The sequence below is a fragment of the Epinephelus lanceolatus genome, chromosome 12, assembly GCF_041903045.1.
Source record: "Epinephelus lanceolatus isolate andai-2023 chromosome 12, ASM4190304v1, whole genome shotgun sequence".
In the NCBI taxonomy this organism is placed as follows: Eukaryota; Metazoa; Chordata; class Actinopteri; order Perciformes; family Serranidae; genus Epinephelus; species Epinephelus lanceolatus.
Genome location: NC_135745.1, coordinates 3,742,925 through 3,766,597, shown reverse-complemented (window position 1 = coordinate 3,766,597; position 23,673 = coordinate 3,742,925). Strand labels below are relative to the sequence as shown.

Below are 23,673 nucleotides of genomic sequence, written 5' to 3'. Positions count from 1 at the left end.
AAACCTCAATGCAGTACACTATGTACACCACATACTTACTGCATGGTGCACTAATTTCAGCAGGGTAGTATTGTCTCAAATCACACACTGCCGCTTTGCACTTACTGGAACTGACAATGGCTTTTTTTTAACTGCCTTTTTGTCTTTGTTGTCTTCTTTTTAAACAGCAAATTGCAAACATTGTCTCCAACATTTGACCTTTCAGCTTCTATTCAACAACAGTATTGATACCAAGTGCAAAAAATATGTAAAACCTCCATCTGTTACGCAGTGGTGTTCACTGTAGCAAGCTCAGGTTCTTTGTTGTCCCCAGTCACCATGCTACTATTTGCTATGTTGCCCCCAAGTGGCCAAAAAAACCCCATTCCATTCACACAGCTAATAATGTGCAACTAATGGTAAAAAATTGTGATGAAAAAAAGTAATCACTATTACAAACTAATTACTAACTAAAACTAGTTATCTGCCCTCCACTGTCCCTAAATCACCAATACTGCTAAGTACTGATGTGAGTTTGTGTTCAGCAGACTGCAGGCAACCCTTTAGAGATTGTTCAGTGAAAAAGAATTTATTCCCTGGTTCACTGCAGTCAGCTGATTCAGGATATTCAGCGGGGCGGAAGGACACGGCTTCCCTCTCACTCACAAAGGAGGCAAAGAAGAACAACTTTGTCTCTGAGGGGCAAATAATCATCATCTTCAGCACAGATTATACATCACATTTTTTTTTTTTTTTTTAAGCATTATTAAGCAGGAATGATTAAAACCACATTAACCATGGTGACCCAAACCAGAAACTGGCATAATTGGATTTCAAACAACAGCAGTCATTGGAAATTTTAAGTTGGATACTCCATCACCAGGGTATCCAGGATTTTGTACGACTGAATACCTAATCACTGTGGAAACAGTACTGAAGAGCGTGTAGCATCAGATTGTTGGAGGCAGGGTCCACCATGCTGTACTTCCAGGTGGTGATTTTGGCAGCTACAGTGATGCTGGTTTACTACTGTGAGTTTACTGACACCTTCAGTCCAGCCCAACAGGGCTTTATCTGCAGAGACCCTGCTTTAACTAAACCAGACCCTGGACCTGAACAGGACAGCCGTGTACAGCCAGTGATACTGTACTCTGTGGTGGGTGGACTGCCTGTTGTGCTGGTAAGTCTAACTATGATTTAAATACAGTTAGCAAAGGTATCTTTTCTTTGTTGTGATGATGATGATGATGCTACTGTCAAGAGATCTAGAGAGAGACAGAGAGGCCGACAGTCATACATATCTAAGAGGCAAAATGCCTTATCTTTAAAAAAAAACAAAACATTTTTTTTGTATCTCAAGTTTTGACATTCACATTCCTTCTTGTTCTCTTTCATTAAAGATAAACAGATATACTACCACTAATTTTCCTGATGTATGTGTTGACTGTGCTCGAATAAGATGGGTTACATCTCCCAGCAGCATTCATAGATTGCTTGATGCCCCTTTAAACTATACTTTAAAAGTTCATGCATGAATTATTATGACCTCAGTCAAGATTTTCTTTTCTTAAGTGTTTTTATTCAAATATATTTTCACATGTCCACTTGGGTAGACAGCATGCATTTAAGTTTTAAACTAAAACAAAATATGAACCAATCAAAAAAATGATATATATCATGTGAAACTTTAAATATATTTTAATGCATTTAAACTAGTGTGTTCACATTTTTTTTTTAACAAATTCTAATATTGTTCAATGCCACACAAAGGTGTTGAACTTTGCTCCTCCTGACTCCTAAGCTTCTCGCCTCTCTTTCTACTCCTCCCTTCTGTACTAACCCCCCATCCCCCCCTTTCAACTCATGCATTGTAGTTGAAATCAAGCCCGCGATGCATTAGGCCCAGTTTAGTGGACAGGTGATTAATTACCATTTCCTCACAACATATAATCAGTATTTGAAAAAAATGTAACAACTGTATTAATCCTTAGATGTTACTTGATTTTTTCCAAGTCTTATTTACCTGTGAGGGTCTCCTGTCATAGAAGGATTGGCAAGATATTCTTGGGGGGCACAACATTTCTTGCATTCTGTCAGCTATCTTGATTTTGAGAGATTTGTGTTGCACTGCCAACACCTGGCCAGTGGGTGGCAGTGTATGGTATAACACATAAGGGTCCACTGTAGAAACTTAAATGCAACTATAGCATCAAAACCCATGCATATACAAGAAAATGGCTTTTACACAGCTGTCCACTGTGGTGAACACTATACTTGAAAGGTTTAAAAGCCTAGTCCCAATGAAACATTCAGTTCCTTTTACTAGCCTGGTGTGGCTACACATTTTGACAATTTAAGGCCTGTCTCAATTAGTTACCTGGTCTGGTTGCTAAACACTTCATTTTATAATTCTTTGGATGTGTAAAACCAGGTTGTTGGCTACCCACTGGAATTAACGTCACATGTTGTTAGCTCGGTTTGATTCTCCACAATTCAATCGCTGAGCTCATTTTATTGAAACTATCAGCACCAGAGAAGACCGTAATTCATTCAGATTTACTAGCATGACAAAAGAAAAAAAGAGATGACTCCCTTCATCTGAAGCTGTCATAAAGTCAGAGTATGTGTCCATTCCTTAAAATATCTGGTAAGTTATTTATATTCCTTTAGTCCATAAGGGTCTATTGATGAAAAGAATATAATAAATATTCATCCAAGTTGTAAGTATTGTTTTAACAGGATAAAGTGGTGTTGGGTCAGTATGTCGGGGGCTGTAATTCTCGAGTGCCATAACACTCTCTCTCTCCCTCTCTCTGATGCCCTGACGGTCAGAGCTTAATAAATGATTATTAAATTAATGATTTGGAACTTATATATTATTTGAAACCTAATTTTTATACAAGTAATATTCATACTGGCTTAAATAAACAATTTGACCTTTTTTCCCATCTTTGCTGAGCAGCAGTTTTGTGTAAAAGGAATTAAATGCCTGTCCCATATAAATGCCTGTCCCAAATATATGCCTGTTGACTTCAGTGATTTAAGCAAATAATAGCCTGGACTACTAATTTGAGTTTAAGGTAATATGGTAGCCAATCTTGACAGGATACTAAAAAAGTGCCAATTAACAAGACAGTGTAAAGAGAGACAGAGGTGTGATGACACATTTGTAGACAACATAAGCTTACTTTACATGAAATGATCCCTTGTTGGAAAACTGGCCTGTTGCAGCTGGGACAACAAAAAGTAAATAGAATATAGTCCTTATAAATACACAGAGTGCTGCAGATGATGCAAAAGTGAAACAGTTGCAAATAGCAATGTCAGCACATGACGTTTTAGCATCTCTCAGCTCATTGTTTTGGTTTTAGAGTGTGTAACTTCAGGTGCTTCTAATGAAAAAGCTCTAAGAACCCACTGTACACTACCTGCTCAGCAGCAAACAACAGACAGACACAGTTTGAGACTGGATGGTGAACATAGTGGAGCAATTAGCAGCTAAAGAAACTGATATTTTTCTCAGGAGTTGGTGGAGACCAAAACAGAACTAAAAAGCAGAATGGTTTATGGTTGGTTTATGGTTCATGTGAGAGCGCACTACTACGTGATGTTTTTCTTTTGCTGGAGAGTGGTGGAAAGATGCTGGGGAGCATGCAAGCCCAGCACTTCATTAAACCAGCGCTCCCAGTGCCTTTTTTAAAATGATGCGCTGCATGTGGGTTTTGTTTCCATGACAACAATATGTGGACATTAGCTAGGTAGCACTAGCCAATAAAATGTAACACACAAAAGTCACCAGCTTTAGTGTCTTTGTTGTGATCATCACGGCTGTGATTGTCTTTGGCACTCAGCCTCGTGCATATGACTGAATCACAGCCGTGACGATATACGAGTATAACATCACTCCCTCTCGTGTGATATTGCTTAATTATCAATTTCACTGACATATATGCAACATATACTGCATTATTTAGCTAACTAAAATGCAGCTATAAAAAAATCTATGGAAAAGAAGAGACTTAGAAAATATGAGAAACTCTTTAACCCAACTGAAATACTTAATGTGTGTTTTATGTTAAAGCACACAACAACTTGTGTCATGATAGAGCAGATAATAAATTCAGACTGTATTTATACAGTTGAAGCTGAAAACTCCATTAAAGATAAAAAAACACGCCTCAGATATCTCTCTGGCTGTACAGAAGAAAACAGTAACCTGAAAGCACACAACAACACATGGTATAAGTCATGATAAAACAGATAAATAGACTGTATTTATACAGTTTAAGTAGAATACTCACTGAAAGATGGAGGAAACACATCACATATCTGTCTGGCTGTACAGAAGGAAACAGTAACCTGAAAGCACACAACACATAGCGTAAATCAAGATTAGGGCTGAGCAATTTTGAATTTTTTTTTTTTGACTGATATTGCGATTTGATGTGTGATTTAATTGTGTTAAGTTAAGCTTCACACCACAGACAATACAGTCATCTATTTTGACCACAAATCTGTTGCTGAAGCATAATACACACATTTTTCAACTAATTGTAACATTGTTATTTCTTTGGAATATTTTGTTATTCATTAAGAGCATCCAGAAAATCCATCTCTCTCCCCTCTCAAACTGTCTCTACAGCCTGCAGTCAGTGCAGGCGTGCTAACATTAGCTGCAGCAGCTGCTGTGCGGGACGCTGACAAACTGCACTCATCAGCTTTTATCAGAATCAGAATCAGAAATACTTTATTGATCCCCGAGGGGAAATTATTTATGTTACAGGTGCTCCTTGCAAGAGAGGAAAGATACGTGAAAATATAAGAAATTTAAACAATAGTATTAACAAATATATAGTTAAATAAACAGGAATTATTAACAAACATAAACGTAAATAAATATATATATACATATATATATTGTAAACTGAACAAGATTATTTACACAAACAGAATATATACAGTCAGGGTGAATGGGGTTATTGCACAAGTTAAATGAAATTATTGCAGTGTGTGAAAAAGTCTCAGGGCCACTCAGAGGGAGGAGTTGTACAGTTTGATGGCCACAGGCAGGAATGATTTCCTGTGGCGCTCAGTGGTACATCTTGGTGGTATGAGTCTCCCACTGAAAGTACTCTTGTGCCTGACCAGCACATGGTGGAGTGGGTGTGAGACATTGTCCAAGATAGTTCGTAGCTTAGACAGCATCCTCCTCTCTGACACCACCATCAGAGAGTCACACTCCATTCCCACAACGTCAGTGGCCTTGCGGATCAGTTTGTTGAGTCTGTTGGCATCAGCCACCCTCAGCCTGCTGCCCCAGCACACAACAGCATAGAGGATAGCACTGGCCACCACAGACTCATAGAAAATCCTGAGCATAGTCCGGCAGATGTTGAAGGACCTCAGTCGCCTCAGAAAATAGAGACGGCTCTGGCCCTTCCTGTAGAGAGCGTTAGTGTTCTTAACCCAGTCCAGTTTATTGTCAATGTGTACCCCCAGGTACTTATAGTCCTCTACAATGTCCACACTGACCCCCTGGATGGAAACAGGGGTCACCGGTGTCTTGGTCCTCTTCAGATCCACAGCCAGTTCCTTTGTCTTTGCCACGTTGAGCTGCAGATGGTTCTGCTCACACCATGTGACAAAGTTATCCACAACTGCCCTGTACTCATCCTCATCACCCTTGCTGATACATCCAACTATAGCAGAGTCATCAGAAAACTTCTGAAGATGGCAGGTCTCAGTGCAATAGCTGAAGTCCGTGGTGTAGAGGGTGAAGAGGAAGGGAGAGAGGACAGTCCCCTGCGGGGCCCCGGTATTGCTGACCACTCTGTCTGACACACAGCGTTGCAAGCGCACATACTGTGGTCTGCCAGTCAAGTAGTCTACAATCCAGGACACCAGGGGGGCATCCACCTGCATTGCTGTCAGCTTGTCACCCAGTAGAGCTGGACGGATGGTGTTGAACGCACTAGAAAAGTCAAAAAACATGACCCTCACAGTGCTCGCTGGCTTATCCAAATGGGCGTAGACACGGTTGAGCAGGTAGATGATGGCGTCCTCAACTCCAAGTCGGGCTGATAGGCGAACTGGAGGGGGTCCAAAAGTGGCTTGACCATGGGCCGGAGCTGCTCCAGGACGAGTCTCTCCAGGGTCTTCATGATGTGGGAGGTCAGTGCCACGGGTCTGTGGTCCTTGGAGCCACTGGGACTCTTTGGTCCTTGGCACAGGAACGAGGCAGGATGTCTTCCACAGCAAGGGGACCCTCTGGAGACTCAGGCTCATGTTGAAGACATGCTGAAGTACTCCACATAGCTGGGGGGCACAGGCTTTGAGCACCCTGGGGCTGACACCATCAGGGCCTGCAGCCTTATTTGAGTGGAGTCTCATCAGCTGTCTTCTCACATGGTCAGCAGTGAAGCACATTGTGGAGGTGACGACACGTGGGGGAGGGGTGTAGTCCTCATGATGGAGAGAGCAGTCAGTCTGACCACGGGGGGATGAGGTGTGAGGAGGAGGAGGAGGAGAGGGGGGGGGGGGGGGGGGGGTCAAGCAGGAGGATGTTGAGGAGTGAGAGGGAGGAGTGGGGGAGGAGGGCGGAGTGGGAGATGGTTGACCAAGACAGACAGCAGAAGAGTCAGGGGGGGGGATGGGCAGGTCCAGCAGTGTCAAATCTGTTAAAAAACAGATTCAGTTCATTGGCCCTGTCCATGCTACCTTCAGCTCCTCTGTGGTTGTTGGTCCTGAAGCCAGTGATTGTCCTCATTCCACTCCAGACCTCTCTCATGTTGTTCTGCTGGGGTTTTCTCTCCAGCTTCCTCCTATACCTCTCCTTAGTCGCCCTGATCTTCATCTTCAGCTCCTCCTGTATTGTTCTCACCTCCTCCCTGTTACCAGCTCTGAAGGCCCTCTTCTTTGCATTGAGGATGGCTTTGATGTCCTTTGTTACCCACAGTTTGTTATTTGGGTAACAATGGACAAGATAACTGTATTTACTGTTTGTTGCCTTTGCCAGCTTTGCATTTCACATTACAGGAGCGACTGCTGCCTGTGTCAAGTTTTGAACATTTGCAGCTGCTTTCGGCTCTCTGGTACTCACTGCTTCCACTTTGTGACTGAATGCTGCTAGCTCCAACTCTGTGCCCTCCTGGAGGACATGAGTTTGCCTTCAGATGCACTGCATATGTGTTTTAATGTCGCAGCCTTTGCATTAGCTAATTGCAACGTTTCAAATCGCGATTTCTCAAAATCTTATAAAAGTTCAGCCAGTCGTTCTGGACCACCAGCCATTCTGTGATTCTCTTGAAAAGTCCAGATGGCCAGTCCACACCAGATAGTTCAATAAGCAAACATCACCAGACAGATAAAATATAGTTCAACTTACTGTGTGATTTGCTCAATCAGTGCAGGATTCAGATGGATGATCCTCAATTTGGTACAGGCCTACACACAAGTTAGCCTGGTCCTGGTTCCCTCATCAAAAAGACAATGGGATTTTTCCATTAGATTTTGGATTATTGCAGAAAATAAGATCTATGGCAAATAAACATTTTTTATACTTACATGTTTTGTTCAGCAGGATAATCTTCACAATTGTAAACCACTTTTATGATTTTTGAAGCCAAAATGCAATCACCAGAAGTAAAAAGCTAATGTTAGGGTATAAACAAACTACACCACATTACTTCAAAACATGAACAGGCTGTAAAGCCATGAGATGACATTCTGTAGTCTCACTTGTTAGCAATCACCTCTTTTTAAAGACACAGAAAAGCTTCAAAATTCACAGTGGGGTATTTACTAGAAGTGGGCGATAGGGTCCCAAAATAATATCACAATATTTCAGGGTATTTTTGTGACAACAACATTCTTATTATTTGTTTTATTATATATACTAGTCCATACCCGGGGATGTGTTGTGTATAGAGGAATAAGAAATCAAAAACAGTATATTAGAGGAGATGCAAAATCAGAGCACTGTAAATGCACTGTGTAATAAATATTAATGTAAGACAAACAATGCACACTGTATTTAGAAACATGTTTTATGGCAAAATACATGGAGCATAGTTTTGGCTGACGGCACAGAGGCACGAGCGGGCACGCAGGTACACACATACACATGCAACACGGAGGAAGAATGAAAGAAACAGTGCAAAGTGCACAGCGCAATGTTTAGTTTGTAATTTAGTTTGTAGGCTAATGTCAGTAAAGTGAAAATACGCAACGGCTGGCTCGCCCACACAGACACAGATGCACATTCATTCAGTAAAATCATTACCTTAGTCTTCAGCAAGTGTTGGTGCTTGAAATTGCATGTCCCAGCCATAAACTGTGGTCCCAGTGCAGGTGTTTTCCAAGTGGTCTCCGCGCATGCGCAGCTCGCACTGCTAATGGTGCTCACAGTATGTCTTGTCCCACATGCACGTAACCCTGTGCAAACTGACAAACAGCTAAACACCTTCCTCCATCAAGTACTGGAGACTGAAATCTTCGAGTGTCAGTTTATTGACAGAGAAAAAGGGTGAAACTGAAAAACAAGCACAATCGCCAAAATATATTACAAAATATATCAGCCAGCAGAGCAGCTAACGTAAAGTGTAGCTAACATACGGTGTAGCCAATCTAAAGCTTGCAAAATAATATGATGAACTAGTGTGATAATGCACAAAGTACTGTATGTACAGTAAAACAACCTCTATCACAAATTTAAATGAATGTGCATGTATCACAATACAAACCAAGACTTGCCTACTAGCTTACTGTAGCATGCTAGTATGGTGCCATGTGAGCTAACAAATGATCATAAAAATAATCATATTGTACATCAAACTTAGCAATAATATGCAACATGCAGCAGCATGTGCAGTCCTGTGGCTGTCCTGTTCGTTATGAACTGCCTTACTGAGTCCATGTGCAGCCCTGTTCAGATAGGTACCTCTCCACACGGACGCTGTCTATGTTTGAAGGAACCTTGAGCTCCTTAGAGGCCCCGATGAAATTGGTGCCTCTATCTGACCGTATGTGCTTCACTGGCCCGCGGATGGAGATAAATCGTCTGAGGGCATTCACAAAGCTTGATGTATCTAAGGACTCGATTACCTCAAAGTGTACAGCCCTGATACTTAGACAGGTAAAGACTACTGCCCAGCGCTTGTTGTTGGAGTGGCCTCCTCGTGTGTGCCTTGCCAGAACAGACCAGGGCCCAAATACATCAAGACCCACATTTGTGAAGGGAGGCTTTGTGCTCAGTCTATCTGCTGGTAAGTTGGCCATTTTCTGAGCCTGAAATGTGCCACGGAGCTTGCGGCAGGTGACACATTTGTAGATTATGCTGCTCACATGCCTTTTCACTCCAACTACCCACAGACCAGCAGTGTGAACAGCACCCTCTGTAAAAAGGCGCCCTTGATGACGGGTCTGTTCATGGTAGTGACGCACAAGTAACCTCGCAATGTGGTGGCTGCCGGGAATGATCAGAGGATTCTTTTCTGTGATATGGCCGCCAACTCTCAGTAAGCCGTTTTCATCGATGAATGGATCCAGTTTCTTTAGAGTGCTGTCCTTAGGGATTTCCTCCTGGTTCCTTAGGCACTCAAACTCTGTCACATAGGCCTCCCGCTGTACTGTGCGAATTATGAGGTCTCTCGACTGCAAGAGCTCATCCACTGTGTAGGCCTTCTGGCAGTGATGCCAGCCATTACATTCACTTGGTCCCGACGACGATGCTTTCTTGAAGAGTCGAGCAATATGGATCAGGAAAGTAACGGCACGAGTCAGTGATTTCCAGCTGGAAAACTTCTCGAAGCGTTGCAATCCAAGCTGAGCATTTGAGGCAGTGGTGCTCAGTGTAGACACTTAAGGTCGAACTCCTGGATCTGCTCCTGGATCTGCCATCTCAAAGAAATCTTTCTTGGGAAGACTCTATTCAGGGTTTGTCAAAAATGCTGGCCCTGTCAGCCATGTGGTGTCCTTCAGAGTGGCTGCTGGAACAGCTCTTGTAGTGTGATCTGCAGGGTTAAGCTCAGTAAGGACATGATGCCACTGCTCAGGTTTCATTGATCTTCGGATGCGTTGGACTCTATTGCTAACATAGACATAAAACCGTCTAGTCTCATTGTAGATGTAACCTAACACGACTTTACTGTCTGTGTAGTAACTCGTAACGTCCAGGTCATCAATTTCTGAAGTGACAAGCTCTGCTACCTCTACTGCCAATACTGCAGCACACAGTTCCAGTCTCGGTATTGTATGTTCCTGTCGTGGTGCAAGTTTTGCCTTACCCAGAACGAACCCTGCATGGTGTTTCCCCTCGATATCAATGACTTTGATATAGGCAACTGCAGCTATGGCCTTGGCTGAAGTATCACAGAAGATACAAAGCTCTCGCCGCTGAACCTCTGAGATGGAGACTGGAGCATATGTTCTCGGGATTTGAAGACTTTCGAGATCCTTCAGGTAGTCTCTCCATGCTGTCCACAGCTCCGCTTTTTCATGTGGTAATGGGGAGTCCCAGTCACCCGCTTCCATGGTGAGCTCACGTAGAATAGCTTTGCCTTGGATAGTAACTGGAGCGACGAATCCCAGGGGGTCGTATAAGCTGTTTACTGTAGATAGGACACCCCGACGAGTGAACGGCTTATCTTCATCCAAAACCTGGAACATGAACGTATCCGTCTGCAGGTCACAGTTGAGCCCAAGGCTACGCTGCGTTGGCAAGGTGTCTGTGCCGAGCTCCAGATCCTTCAGATTATTTGCATAGTCTTGAGAGGGGAAGGCTTTCATTACCTCACTGCTGTTTGACGCGATCTTGTGTAACCTGAGGTTCGAGCAGGCGAGCATGTCCTGTGTTCTTTTCAGCAAACTGATGGCAGCTTCTTCGGAGGGCAGTGACTTCAGGCCATCATCCACATAAAAATCTCGATCTATGAACTGCTTGACGTCTGTGCTGAACTCAGCCTCACCATCTTGTGCCAACCGCTTGAGACCATAGATGGCAACAGCTGGAGAGGGGCTGTTGCCAAAGACATGAACCTTCATGCGATAATCAGTGATGTTGTTGTTGAGGTCGTTGTCCTTAAACCAAAGGAATCACAAGAAGTTCCTGTCCTCCTCTCTGACCAGGAAAGAGTGGAACATTTGCTATATGCCCGCAGTGACCGCAATGGACTCTTTCCTGTAGCGAATCAGGACACCAAGGAGGGTGTTATTAAAGTCTGGACCTGTCAAGAGGACATCATTCAACGAAACTCACACATTGCGCGCTGGAATCAAATACCACACGAATTTGTCCAGGCTTTCTCGGGTGGTATATGCCAAAGGTTGGTAGGTACCAATGTTCCTCTTCTTCCCTCAGTGGAGGAGCAACCTCTGCGTGGTCGTTTTCAAATATCTTCTCCATGAAAGAAACGAAGTGGTCTCTCATCTCCGGTTTTCTGTCAAAGTTCCGTCTAAGCACAGAAAGCCGTTTCAGTGCCTGTGCTCAATTGTCAGGAAGGTGGCGCCTCTGGTTCCTGAAGGGAAGGGGGGCTACCCAGTTGTTGCCTTTGTCCTTTTGAAGCCCTTTTTCCATCATCTTCATGAAGGCCCGATCTTCAATTGAGGGAGCTGTTTGGCTATCCTCCTTTGTCCTCTGGAATACTGTGCATCCAAGGTGGTTTCCTTCTTTGTCACAGGTGACATCATCTCTGTGGTAGCCCTGGATGAGACCGGTGGGCAGAGACTCACTGTATCTCTCTTTGATGAGGAAACGATTGGGACAAGGTTTAAAGAGAGATGGACAACCATTCTCTAGTGTGCTTGTGAAGAGAGTGTTTGCAGTCGTTGGTTTGTGAACATTCCCCAAACAAACGTCCCCAACAATGACCCACCCTAGGTCAAGCTTTTGCACATATGGGGTGTCATGAGGACCATTGATCTGTTCATGCACTTGGTGCACCCTTATGATGTCCCGTCCAAGGAGTAGCAGGATTGCAGCTTGGTGGTCAATTTCAGGAATCTGAAGAGCTAGAGGTCTCAGGTGAGAATGGTGAAGCGCTGCATCTGGAGTGGGAGCATCACCAGGGAAGAAACCCAGCATCTGGTGATGCCTATGTGTCCAACACTTGAGGCAGTCATTGACTGTAAAGGATTTGCAACCAAGTATTAAAACTGACTGATCAATTGATGATTATGTTAGTTTGTCCAAATACTTATGAGCCCTTAAAGTTGGGGGACTGTGTGAAGAAATGGTTGTCATTCCAACACGGTTCATACTACATTTTTGAAAAAAGCCTTAAATGAAAGCTGAGAGTCTGCACTTAAAGCAGGTATTCATTGTTTCATTTAAAACCCATTGTGGTGGTGTACAGAGCCAAAATGATGACAACTGTATCATTGTCCAAATAATTATGGACCTGACTGTAGTTACTGTAGCATGCTAGTATGGTGCCATGTGCCATGTGAGCTAACAAACGATCATAAAAATCATCATATTGTACATCAAACTTAGCAATAATATGCAACATGCAGCAGCATGTGCAGTCCTGTGGCTGTCCTGTTCATTATGAACTGCCTTACTGAGTCACATGGTGCAGAGTGTCACATGGTGCAAAGATCAGATTCTTAAAGGCCCACACTACAATAATAGCTACAAACTACTGACAGCAAGAGAAGATAACTAAACTAAAGAAAAAATAATGTCCTGTTGGGGACAGAACAGTATGAATGGGTAGTGGAAAAAAACGTGAATATAAACAGTAGAAATGTGGGAAAAATGCAAAAACAGCATCGTGGCTGTCTGCACATGACCAAGATGAAAGCCTATGTGAAAGTTCAGAGAAATAGGTCAAAGCAGTGAGGAGGAAAACGGTTGATGACAGATGGATGGAAGGACAGAGGTTTCTCCATTTAATAGTAGGATTTATATATAAGAGAGAGTTGGCACCTTGAGGTCTGAGGCCATGGTTCTCTTCCTGAAAATGATAGATTGCCTCTTCCGGGTCGAGAGAGAGTTGCTGCCCCAGGCAAAGGAGTTCAAGTATCTTGAGATCTTGTTCACAAGTGAGGGTAGAATGGAGCATGAGATGGATTAGTTGCTTGGCCAGACTGTTGTGGTGAAGAGAGAGCTGAGCCAGAAGGCAAACCTTTTGATTTACCAGTCCATCTTCATCCCAACCCACACCTATGGCCATGAGCTTAGGGTAGTGACTGAAAGAATGAGATCCCTGATATAAGCAGCTGAAAAGAGTTTGTATCTCATCTGGCCTGGGAACGCCTCAGGATCCTCCCGGAAGAGCTGGAAAGCGTTGCTGGGGAGAGGGGCGTCTGTAGTACCTTGCTCAGCCTGCTGCCCCCGTGACCCAGCTTCAGATAAGCTGTTGAAAATGGATGGGTGGATAATAATGTTTGATATTTACAGTTGATTCCAGTATTTGAATTCTCCTTGACCTGTGTTTCTTGGTACCTGTCTGCCTCTCACTGAATAATGAGCACATACATTATGGAGCTTTATCCCTACCTTTATTCAAGAGAGTGGTCTATCAGTTTGAGAGCATTATTTATTGATTTCACGTTCAAAAACCCTGCCCTTGCACTCAAATAGCCTCAGCTTGCGCTTGGATCTACTCTGTTTCTGCTCAAACTGTGTGCTCGCACTCAGATACCATGTTGCTCGCACTCAGATACCATGTTGACCACACAGATTTCCTGCTCGAGCTTCAGCTTTTTTCCTCGCACTCAAACTGTTTCTGTGCGCTTGCGGAATTTCTGCTCTCAGATTTCTGCCCTGTTCTTGGATTTTTTTGTGCAACAACCCTGTCAAAATCCCCCAACCAATAGAACGCCAGGTTTACTGTTGACCAATGAAATGATCCCTGCCTCCTTGTGGGCTCGCTCGCTTTAGGTTTAGAGCTTCCCGTCCAGGCGGGTACTCTTTAACCGGGTTCATCCACTCTGACCATCCAGGGCTTTATTAAATGCTCTTTCCTTACTTTCTTTACGACTTTTGGATTGAAGCCGATTGTTGTGAATTTGCATCATACGGCTTCCATTCAGACTGCAGCCGAGATAGTGTATGCATTCCCCCAGTGCCAGTTTGTGCATATTCAATATGTATCTAGGAACCTTTTGCAAGCACTGGTTTCTTGTAGGACTGGTCGGAGTGAGAACTAGTTCATGGAAGCTAACGCTTTGGCTAACAACCGCTGCATGTGGAAGCTGCAAATTTGGAGAAAAATGTCCAATATGAGGTAAGTTGTGCTAAGGTAAAAATATGTGCCAGCTTATTGTTTACTTCTACAGCTGACATATTGGAAAAGAATTCATGTGGCGATTAATTTTTACGTTATTTGAAGATTTCTGTCTGTCGCGAATTCGCTAACGTTACATAACAGCAGCATAGAAATAACGCTGTATTTAGGTGTATTTCAGCACTCACATACATTTTCTTTGGGAAAGGACACTCTAGTTAAAGGGATATTGTGTAACATTTTCAGTTGTTTATTGGCAAAAATTGATGTCTGCATTCATAAATATGTCATCACTGGTGTACTATTACCTCCACCAATAATCTGACTTATTCTCGTAAAAGGAGAATTTCGGATTTGTTTGTACATTGTGCGGGTAAGTCGTCTGTGGGGTTCCATTACGTTTCGCCATCTTGAGAATACACCTGCCCACGTGACCGGCGAATTAAAAAAATGAAGGCCCACATCGGGGTAGCCTTTCCCAGGTAGAGAGAGCTGCTGAGGGAGAATGGTAATGCAATCACAGGCCAGCGCCGCTGTTGGCTGTTAGCCGCTGTTACCGGCCAGTTGCTAACAGCCTCATCCCTCTCCTCGCATCACTGCGCCACTGTTAGCCGCTGTTAGCCACTGTTAGTGCTGGCCTGTGATTGTATTACCTTTCTCCTTCAGCAGCTCTCTCCACCTGGGAAAGGCAACCCCAATGCTGACCCTTGTTTTTTTAATTCGCCGGTCACGCTGCCTTTTTGATTCCCTTTTGCACTTTCTTGGCGACAAGGATTCCGTCTCCCGTGATGCTGCATAATACATGATCCTGCATTATGCTCAAAGAGTGGGACTTTGTTATGCAGCAGTAGTGCCGCTGGCCACTAACAGCTGTTAGCGGCGCAGTAATGCGCGGAGAGGGATGAGGTGTGTGAGGTTGAGCCACTTGTCAGTTGTCAAAGGACAAGACGTGATTGGTTTGTTTCAATTTACATCCGCCCCAACAGTCCTACGTTGTAAACACAGCCAGCATGGTGCGGAGGGGGTTTGTCAACTCGCGTCATGTGTGTTTGTGTAGGAGCCTGAATTGGTAGTATCGGATGACATGGTTTCATCAGTGTTATCATAGCTTTTTGGTACACAGCGGCTACAGTTGTTGCAATACGTGTTTGAAACAGTAAGGCACTAGAGTGCGCCATCTGTTTGAATGCAATATATGATTTCAACGTTAGATGGGAGAAATTCCTACACACTGTGGCTTTAATTTCTATAAACATTATAAAAATAGCATGCATAATGCATAAATGCATTTTTGTAGTTTTTCAGAACACAGAACAAAATGAATGCATCAGTGTTCTATGGGAAGAGACCAGGTGGACTTCAAATCAGGGTTCCACCAGTCAAAAGTGACGACAGCTGCCTCAGTGACAGTGAGTGGGGATAGTGATGAACACTACACTCCTACACCGCGTTGGCACTATCCACTAAGCTAACGATGCCCCTGTTACTGCCGTTTACATCACCTGTTTAGGAGTGTAGTCTGTACGCAGCATGCACAGGCCCCATGCACAGAGGCGCCACAGCGGTCGCAGGCTCGATCCCAGCCTGGGGCCCATCATTCCCCCATTCTTTCTTTCCCCACTTCATGCTGTCCTAAAGCAAAAGGCCAAATAGATAATCTTATAAAAAAAACCCAGCAGTAATAATGCTATAATTTCGTGTAGAGTTTCAGCTTTTTGCGGTTTACACATGGCCATATGTTGGTGAATGTAACCATGTGTACATGATGTGTATATAATGTAGATAAAAATGTCTGCACTCTTACATAGTGATTTCTTTTTTCTACACCAGGTGATGAAAGCAGCAGTAGTGAGAGTACTGACAACAGGAGCAGCAGTGATGAAGACTCCGATGGAAATCACGATGCACTTCCTAGCACCAGTGTTCTAAGTGAAAAGCTTGAGCTCTGTTTCACATTGGATTATAATAGTTGGTGTTATAGTCAGAACATTGAAAATAATTATGTGGCATCAATAAAATCTACATACCTGAGACAGGAAAATGTGTTTTAATATTATTATTATTATTATCTTTTTTTTTCTTCTTTTTTTTTTTACCATTTTTTTCCATTTATGCCTGTTGTCGCTAATTTGCATCATACCTAAATTTATATCTATTCTATGTACAAAAGACAAATTAACAATCTCCACTTAATTTCGCATTAGCTTGAAAGCAAAAGCACATAGCATTAATTTTTAATACATTCAGTCATCAAGGGGATATATATATGTATATATATATATATATATATTAGGGCTGTCAACGTTAACGCGTTAATACATGTGATTAACCTGAAAATAATAACGCGTTAAAGAAAAATTAACGCATGATTAATCGTGTCACATGATCTAGGTAGAGCCTGTCTGTGTGGTCTGTGTCTGTGTCGCCACACCTGCAGCCTGGCAGTGACTAAGGATGGCAGAGGAGGAAGTGTCGGACATTGGCGTTCTACAGAACCAATTTCTGTTTAAAAAAACTCCAGGTGGGAATTTAGATAAAAGCAAAGTTGTCTGCAAATACTGCCGTGACGTTTTATCATACCACCGATCCACAACAAGCCTTAAATATCACCTCAAGGCCAAGCACATTTCTGGTGCGAGTACTAGCAGTGGCGCTAGCACAGAGCTAGCTGGAAGTCAGGTCCGGCAACTTAAAATAACACAGTGCAGCCAAGGTAAGCCTGTCAACAAAGCAACAACAAGTAGACTAACAAATGCAATCTCTAAATGGGTTGCTATGGACTGCAGGCCCATCAGCATTGTTGAAGACCCATTGACCCATTTTACAAAGCACCTTCGAGGGGCACTGTTGTCGCAAGAATCCATGAGCTCTATGACAATGAGAAGTTAATGAAAACGGAGCTGTTGGCTCAAGCTCCGTGTATCGCATTGACTGGCGACCACTGGACATCGGTGAATAACCAAAACTACCTCGGTGTAACAGGACACCTTATTGATGATAAATGGCAGCTGCACTCGTTCGCATTGGGAGTGGTGAAAACTGAAGAAAGACACTTTGCAGACGCATGCGCAAGGCAGTTCATTCAAGTTTCTGACGAGTGGAAAATAACGGATAAGGTCACAACTATAGGAACAGATAGTGCTCGTAACATGATTGCTGCAGCAAGGAGCTTGCCCTTTGAGCATCTGTCCTGTACAGCACACGATACAGAGAGTAATAGCAGTGTCTCTCAGTCACAGTAGGTTTGATGGTGCATTAGCCAAGTGCCGCAAAATCGTGGGACATTTCAAACACAGCCCTGCAAACACAGCTGAGCTGAAAGCACAGCAAGCCTCTCATGGTCAAGACGAAGAGCCACACATCCAGGACGTACCCACTCGCTGGAATTCGACCCTGGGGATGATAACACGAGTCCTCAAAAACAAAGAGCCACTGAAGGCAACACTGGCACAGCAGAAGCACAACTTTGCCCTGCTAACAGCAGCTGAATATGGCAGGCTGGCAAGACTGAAAACACTGCTAGAACCATGCAAGTAAGTTCATTTCCAATTTTATTTTCTGTTGCCTAACAGGCGTACAAGTAATAGTCATTTTGGTATTGTATTGTTGAAATAATTTTAGGCCTGTTTTTTTAATGGATGTGAAAAAGTGGGAATGAAAAGTGTAGTCATCTGTTGCTCTTGTGTGTGTGTGTGTGTGTGTGTGTGTGTGTGTGTGTGTGTGTGTGTGTGTGTTTGTAGGTATGTCACTAACCTCCTGGGTGGTGACAAATATGTGTCCTGCTCTGCAGTGCTACCTGGAGGTGACAGATGATGACCCTGCCTATGTCTTACGCTTCAAGACTACATTCAGAGAGGACCTCATCAAGCGGAAGGAGAACCTGAACATGTCATGGCTGAAGGTACGTATGTCACACTAGTGAACTGATAAGGATGGAACTGATAAACTGTGTAGGGAGAAGCAATAATTTCAATGTAGGCTACCTGTACTTATTGCATATGGGAAATTAAACTTTCTTTCTTTCTTTCTTTCTTTCTTTCTTTCTTTCTGTAGGCAGCAACAGCTCTAGATGTGTGAACTAGCTAGTATGCCTAAGCAACTGGTTAAGAGAGAAGTAGTGGACTTCTAAGGCTGTGAAAAGAGACTGTTCATTTGTTTCTGTAATGCCAGGCACAATATGTTAATTGAAGAACTAACTGTTTATTGTTTGTATATTATGGATCCCCCTTACTGTGAAAAGGGACTGTTCAGTTTTCAGATAACACCAGGCACAATTTTGTATTAATTTAAGGTCTACAGTAACTGTGAAACAGGACTGCTCAGGTTTTAATTTGTCTGTAACGCCAAGCACAATTTTATGTTAATTTAAGGTCTAACTGTGAAATGGGACCTGTAACGCCACACAGGCACTAAGAAAAGGGAATGTTCACTATTCTTAATAAAGTAAGAAAAAGAGATTTCTCAGACTAGTTTGTCATTTCTTTATTTCCAACACCACACATCTCCCCACCAAAATACAAAAATATTAGTATTTTAATCGCAATTAATCGTGATTAATCACAGAGTAGTACTGCGATTAATCAGTTAATTTTTTTAATCGTTTGACAGCCCTAATATATATATATATGGTGCACGTGTGGAAATTAACAGTCCCTTTATTCCAAAAGTGGTAAAGAAAGCAAGGGAAGAACATTTAATAAATCCCTGGAGGGTGGGAGTGGATGAACCCGGTTAAAGAGTTCCCGCCCGGACAGGATGCTCTAAAACTAAAGCGAGAGCGCCCGCAAGGAGGCAGAGATCATTTCATTGGTCAACAATAAACCTGACGTTCTATTGGTTGGGGGATTTTGACAGGGTTGTTGCACAAAAAAATCCAAAAGCAGGGCAGAAATCTGAGAGCAGAAATTCCGCAAGCTCACAGAAACAGTTTGAGCGCGAGGAGAAAAGCCGAAGCTCGAGCAGGAAATCTGCGTGAGCAACATGGTATCTGAGTGCGAGCAAATGGTATCTGAGTGTGAGCACACAGTTTGAGCAGAAACAGAGTAGATGCGAGCGCAAGCAGAGGCTATTTGAGTGTGAGGGCAGGGTTTTTGAACGTGAAATTAATAAATAATGCTCTCAAACTGATAGACCACTCTCTTGAATAAAGGTAGGGATAAAGCTCCATAATATATCACAGTGCGTTCACTGCACGTCTGAACGGCAAACTCAGTGAAACCTGTAGATCTCCTGTGCATAGGTAGTGGTTTTCAGAGGTAGGATTTGTTTTCCCAATACGGTATGGATGCTGTTTTAGAAGATTTTTTGACACTCTTGAGACTGATAATGAACATGTGGTGTGTTTGACAGATATCATCACTGGTAACTTTTTTTTCAACAGTTCCACAATCTAAGTATTTGGATCCAATAGTAATTTCGTTTTTTTTTCTGTTTGGCAGATTTCAGGCGTAGAGCTCGTTATCTTCCTCCTTCACTACAACTCAAACAACCTATACAACCAGGAGAAGGTTGTTGTCATGGGTGACTGTTGCTACGTGAACCCCATGGTGCGCAGGACCTTCCGTTTCCTTGGTAATCTAATTGCATATATGCACTAAAAATAACTCAAACCTATACTGATATTTAGCTGCTATGTGTTATTCATAATTTTGTATATTTTGTGGTTTAATCCAGCCTGCTTCATACTGAATAGCATTTTTAATCAGCAGTCAGTGTCAATCAGTGGTGGTAGTGGTCACCCTGCCAGTAGGCTTTGTCTGGTTTTGGCCAGCTCTCACTGATGTAGGCAGTCCAGGCTTCAATTTATGGGTAAAAAGGTGAAAGGCAAAGTTCTAAATTGTTATGCATCCAAAACACCAAATACACTGTCTCCCAGGTGTTCTGCTTCAGGAGCTAATAAAGAGTCAGACTCATTCAGCCATTATATGAGAAGGTGTTTCATTTTTAACAGCTTAACACTCTGACAAGGTATGTTGTTTGTTATGAAAGAACATTTTATGAGATGCTTTTCTCATTATGGCTACATACTTTCTGATGATGAGAACACCTTTTTTAGCATTGCACAGTTGTAACCACATCAGGACTTGATCAGTTAAAATGTTCCTGTGCAGTGTTGATAAAAATTACTTTAAACATTATAACGACGTGATGGTCTTGTTATACAAAAAACAAGGGTAGTTGTTGTTGTTGTTGTTGTTGTTGTGTGTGTGTGTGTGTGTGCTAAATAAATTGGTTAAAAAATGAGCTTTGCTTAAAAATCAAACACAAACATGGTTTATTCCACCACTGCACTAGGATTTGTCTTCGAGTGTTTCTGCTTCTAGAGCACCAACGTACACTGTCATGTCTTTCCACAAAAGGCGGGAATTCTGGGATTCCAAAAAGAAAAGAAGGAAAAGAAAGACAAAAATAACTTTCTAAGGGACTGTCTGGAGCCTGGAAGGTAAGACACAAGACATGGAGCTCACATGGGATTTTATAAGACAATTTTCGTTACTTATGAGGGGGGAGTGGGTGGTGCAAAAGAAAGGGATGGCAAATTATTTTTTAAGGACAGGGGAGGGCCAGGTGCAATCTGGCCGACTGGCAGGGTATATTAACACCACAAAAGATTCCGTCTGGCTGCGTTACAAACCAACACCACCCGGCAGCATATCCTAATGCCATGAAAGGTGGCTTTTGCCATCCATGTCTGAAACTGAAATAAGCAGTATATGACTACTTCGGAAAGAGAAAGGCCTGGAATGGAATCTGTTAGTGTGTTGTGCTGTTTTAGGCAAATCATTGCTCTCCACACACTGTAGGAACAAACTGTTCTATAACAATCTATAACAATACTACGTGTCACATGGGGACACCAAAATGTTGTGATCTAGGCATCAGTGCTATGTTTTACATGGCAGCACCATTTGTTGGGACTTAAATCTTAACATGGGCCTGACCTCGTAATAGATCTGCAATTAAAGTATCAAATTGGCTATCTGAAATAATTAATAACTTTTAATAATCAATATTAATTATGTTAAATTGTTTATTGAATAATGTTCATTTACATTAAATCACCTTGTGCGGCACGAGATATATAATTGAAAAATGATTTGTGCCAGTTAATGGTATCAGTCTCAAAAGTTTTGATTAACAGTTAAATTAATAATGATAAACAAGATGCTGGAGGCAGCAGGTGGAGGTGTGGCAGCTCTGAGTAAATCACGGTTATCACGGATAAAACTAGAGATTTATACTGCTACTGATGGCAAAACTGTAGTGGAAGATGAATTTTTAAACTTCCTTGTGGTGAAAATGAAGACTGAATGATTGATTGACTGTGAACTACTTTGGGTCTGAGTGGACTGAATTGAGCAAACTAACATCACTTAGCTTAGGCGAAGCCAACTAACCAATAACCTGACAGCAATAACAATAACAATAACACTTCTACTGTTATTATACACGTATGATTATTGTCACATATGTATACTATCAGATATTATTATATACTTTCAACATATTGTACCACAATAGCCAGAATTATAACTATAATATTATTACTTTCATTAATGTTGTTGTAAGCTATTACTGTTACCGTCTGTCCTGCATCTGTCTCTGTCTCTGTCTCTCTGTCTCTGTCTCTCTTTCTGTCTCATTGTGTCATACCAATTACTGTTAATTTATTATGCTGATCTGTTCTGTATGACATCTATTGCACGTCTGTCCATCCTGGAAGAGGGATCCCTCCTCAGTTGCTCTTCCTGAGGTTTCTACCGTTTTTTTCCCTCGTTAAAGGGTTTATTTGGGGGGAGTTTTTCCTTATCCGCTACGAGGGTCCTAAGGACAGAGGGGTGTCGTATGTTGTAAAGCCCTGTGAGGCAAATTGTGATTTGTGATATTGGGCTTTATAAATAAAATTGATTGATTGATTGATCACAACAGTAACTCAATAAACAGCATTAAATCACAATCAACAAGTTAAACAGTCTTGCCTAGTCTGTACATCTATGATAAAGCTATGCCCAGTTTTTACGTTACCAATCCTTGAATGAATGGAGGGAAGAGTCGCTTTGTGGTGTGCTGCTTTTGTTACCCAGCAGGAGAAGGCTGGAAAGAGCTGTGGTTCCAGGTGCAGTCTTTGTTGTATCCTTGTTCCAAAGGTGCAGATCTGAGGAAGCAGCTCGCTCGGGGTCCATGCAGAGTTAGATGATGGGGTGCTAACTCAACTTGGTTCTCCTTGTTGCTGGAAAGTTATTTGCAAACCTTGTGTTTGGCACACTAACTTCTCTGGTTTTAAGGTTTTGGTCCTGTTGTGGGCATGCAGATCATGGTCCAGGAGAAAGACAGCAAGAGTCTGCAGAGCAATTGCCCTCCCCTTAGTGATTTGGGGGCAAGGGCCTCTGAGCTTGTCAGAGCCCATGAGGAAGAGGAAGACCTGTCTGGGCTTATCAAGGCCCAGGAGGAAAGAGGAGAGACTGTGTGAGAGAGCACAACTTTCCCTGAAGTTTGCTTGGTGACATCACAGAGGGGCATATCACTGTAAAAGTACTGTCCAATCAAGTTTGACGACTGGTGTCACTTTTGGTGTGAGGTGGGGCATCCTGTGGACATGAGTATCAAATAACTGTCATATGTTTGAAGAACAAAGAACATGAGGTTTCTTACCATTTCAGATGGCAAGAGAAGAAGCCTTCAGATGTCCAGTTTAGATTGTAACAAATGACAAATTATCTTTAGTCCAGTGAATCCCAACAGATTTCAGACACTAATACATTCTTGTCATTATCACTGAGATGAAGTGCTGCACAACTGTCATTTTTGCATTTGCATCATGGGATTGTTGGCAGCAAGAAGTGCCCAGACTGCTCTTCATCATTAGAATTTGGGGGGGAATACATTGTGTATAAATTTCATATTAATAATGTGGCCATTTAAATAAAATGACAGAGGTGCTTTTTTTTTTTAAGATACTTTTTGGGACATTTTGGCCTTTAATCGATACAGACAAGCGTGAAAGGGAGAGAGAGAGAGGGAGTGACATGCAGCAAAGGGCCACAGGCTGGAGTCGAACCCGGGCCGCTGTACATGGGGTGCCTACTCTATGCCACCGACGCCCCGACAGAGGTGCTTTTAGATGCTGCTTTTAAATGATTCTTACAAGATTCTTTTTTCGTTATGATGACAAATGTTTGAAGTAATGATGTTGTTTATTGTTGTTTCTGTTTCATGTCAGTGACATTGTTTTTTTCATATAGCAAATTCACTCATGCATGCACATTTGTGTGATAGAAGGTGTCATGTTAACACTGTGGCATACACTATATTAAGTGATAGATTATACCATGCTCCTCTCTAAAATCCTTTAAAAAATCCTGAACTACTCCCTATTGTTGGCTTCTTTGGTATTGCTGGTGGAGACGACCAGGCACCATATGGTGACTTATGCTTTGCTCTTGGCCAGACGTGCAATCTTGCTCAA

General features: G+C 42.5%; 1 protein-coding gene across 1 annotated transcript in view; it reads left to right on the top strand.

Annotated features, from left to right (window-relative positions):
- The first annotated feature begins 607 nt into the window (after positions 1-607).
- LOC117272175 (phospholipid phosphatase-related protein type 5-like) overlaps positions 608-23,673 on the top strand; it is a 36,669-nt gene continuing 13,603 nt past the window's right edge. Inside the window, exons 1-2 of the mRNA XM_078172879.1 lie at positions 608-1,159; positions 19,646-19,778. Of these exons, the coding sequence (XP_078029005.1) occupies positions 956-1,159; positions 19,646-19,778 (337 nt within the window). The 5' untranslated portion in view covers positions 608-955. The remainder of the gene's footprint in view (positions 1,160-19,645; positions 19,779-23,673) is intronic.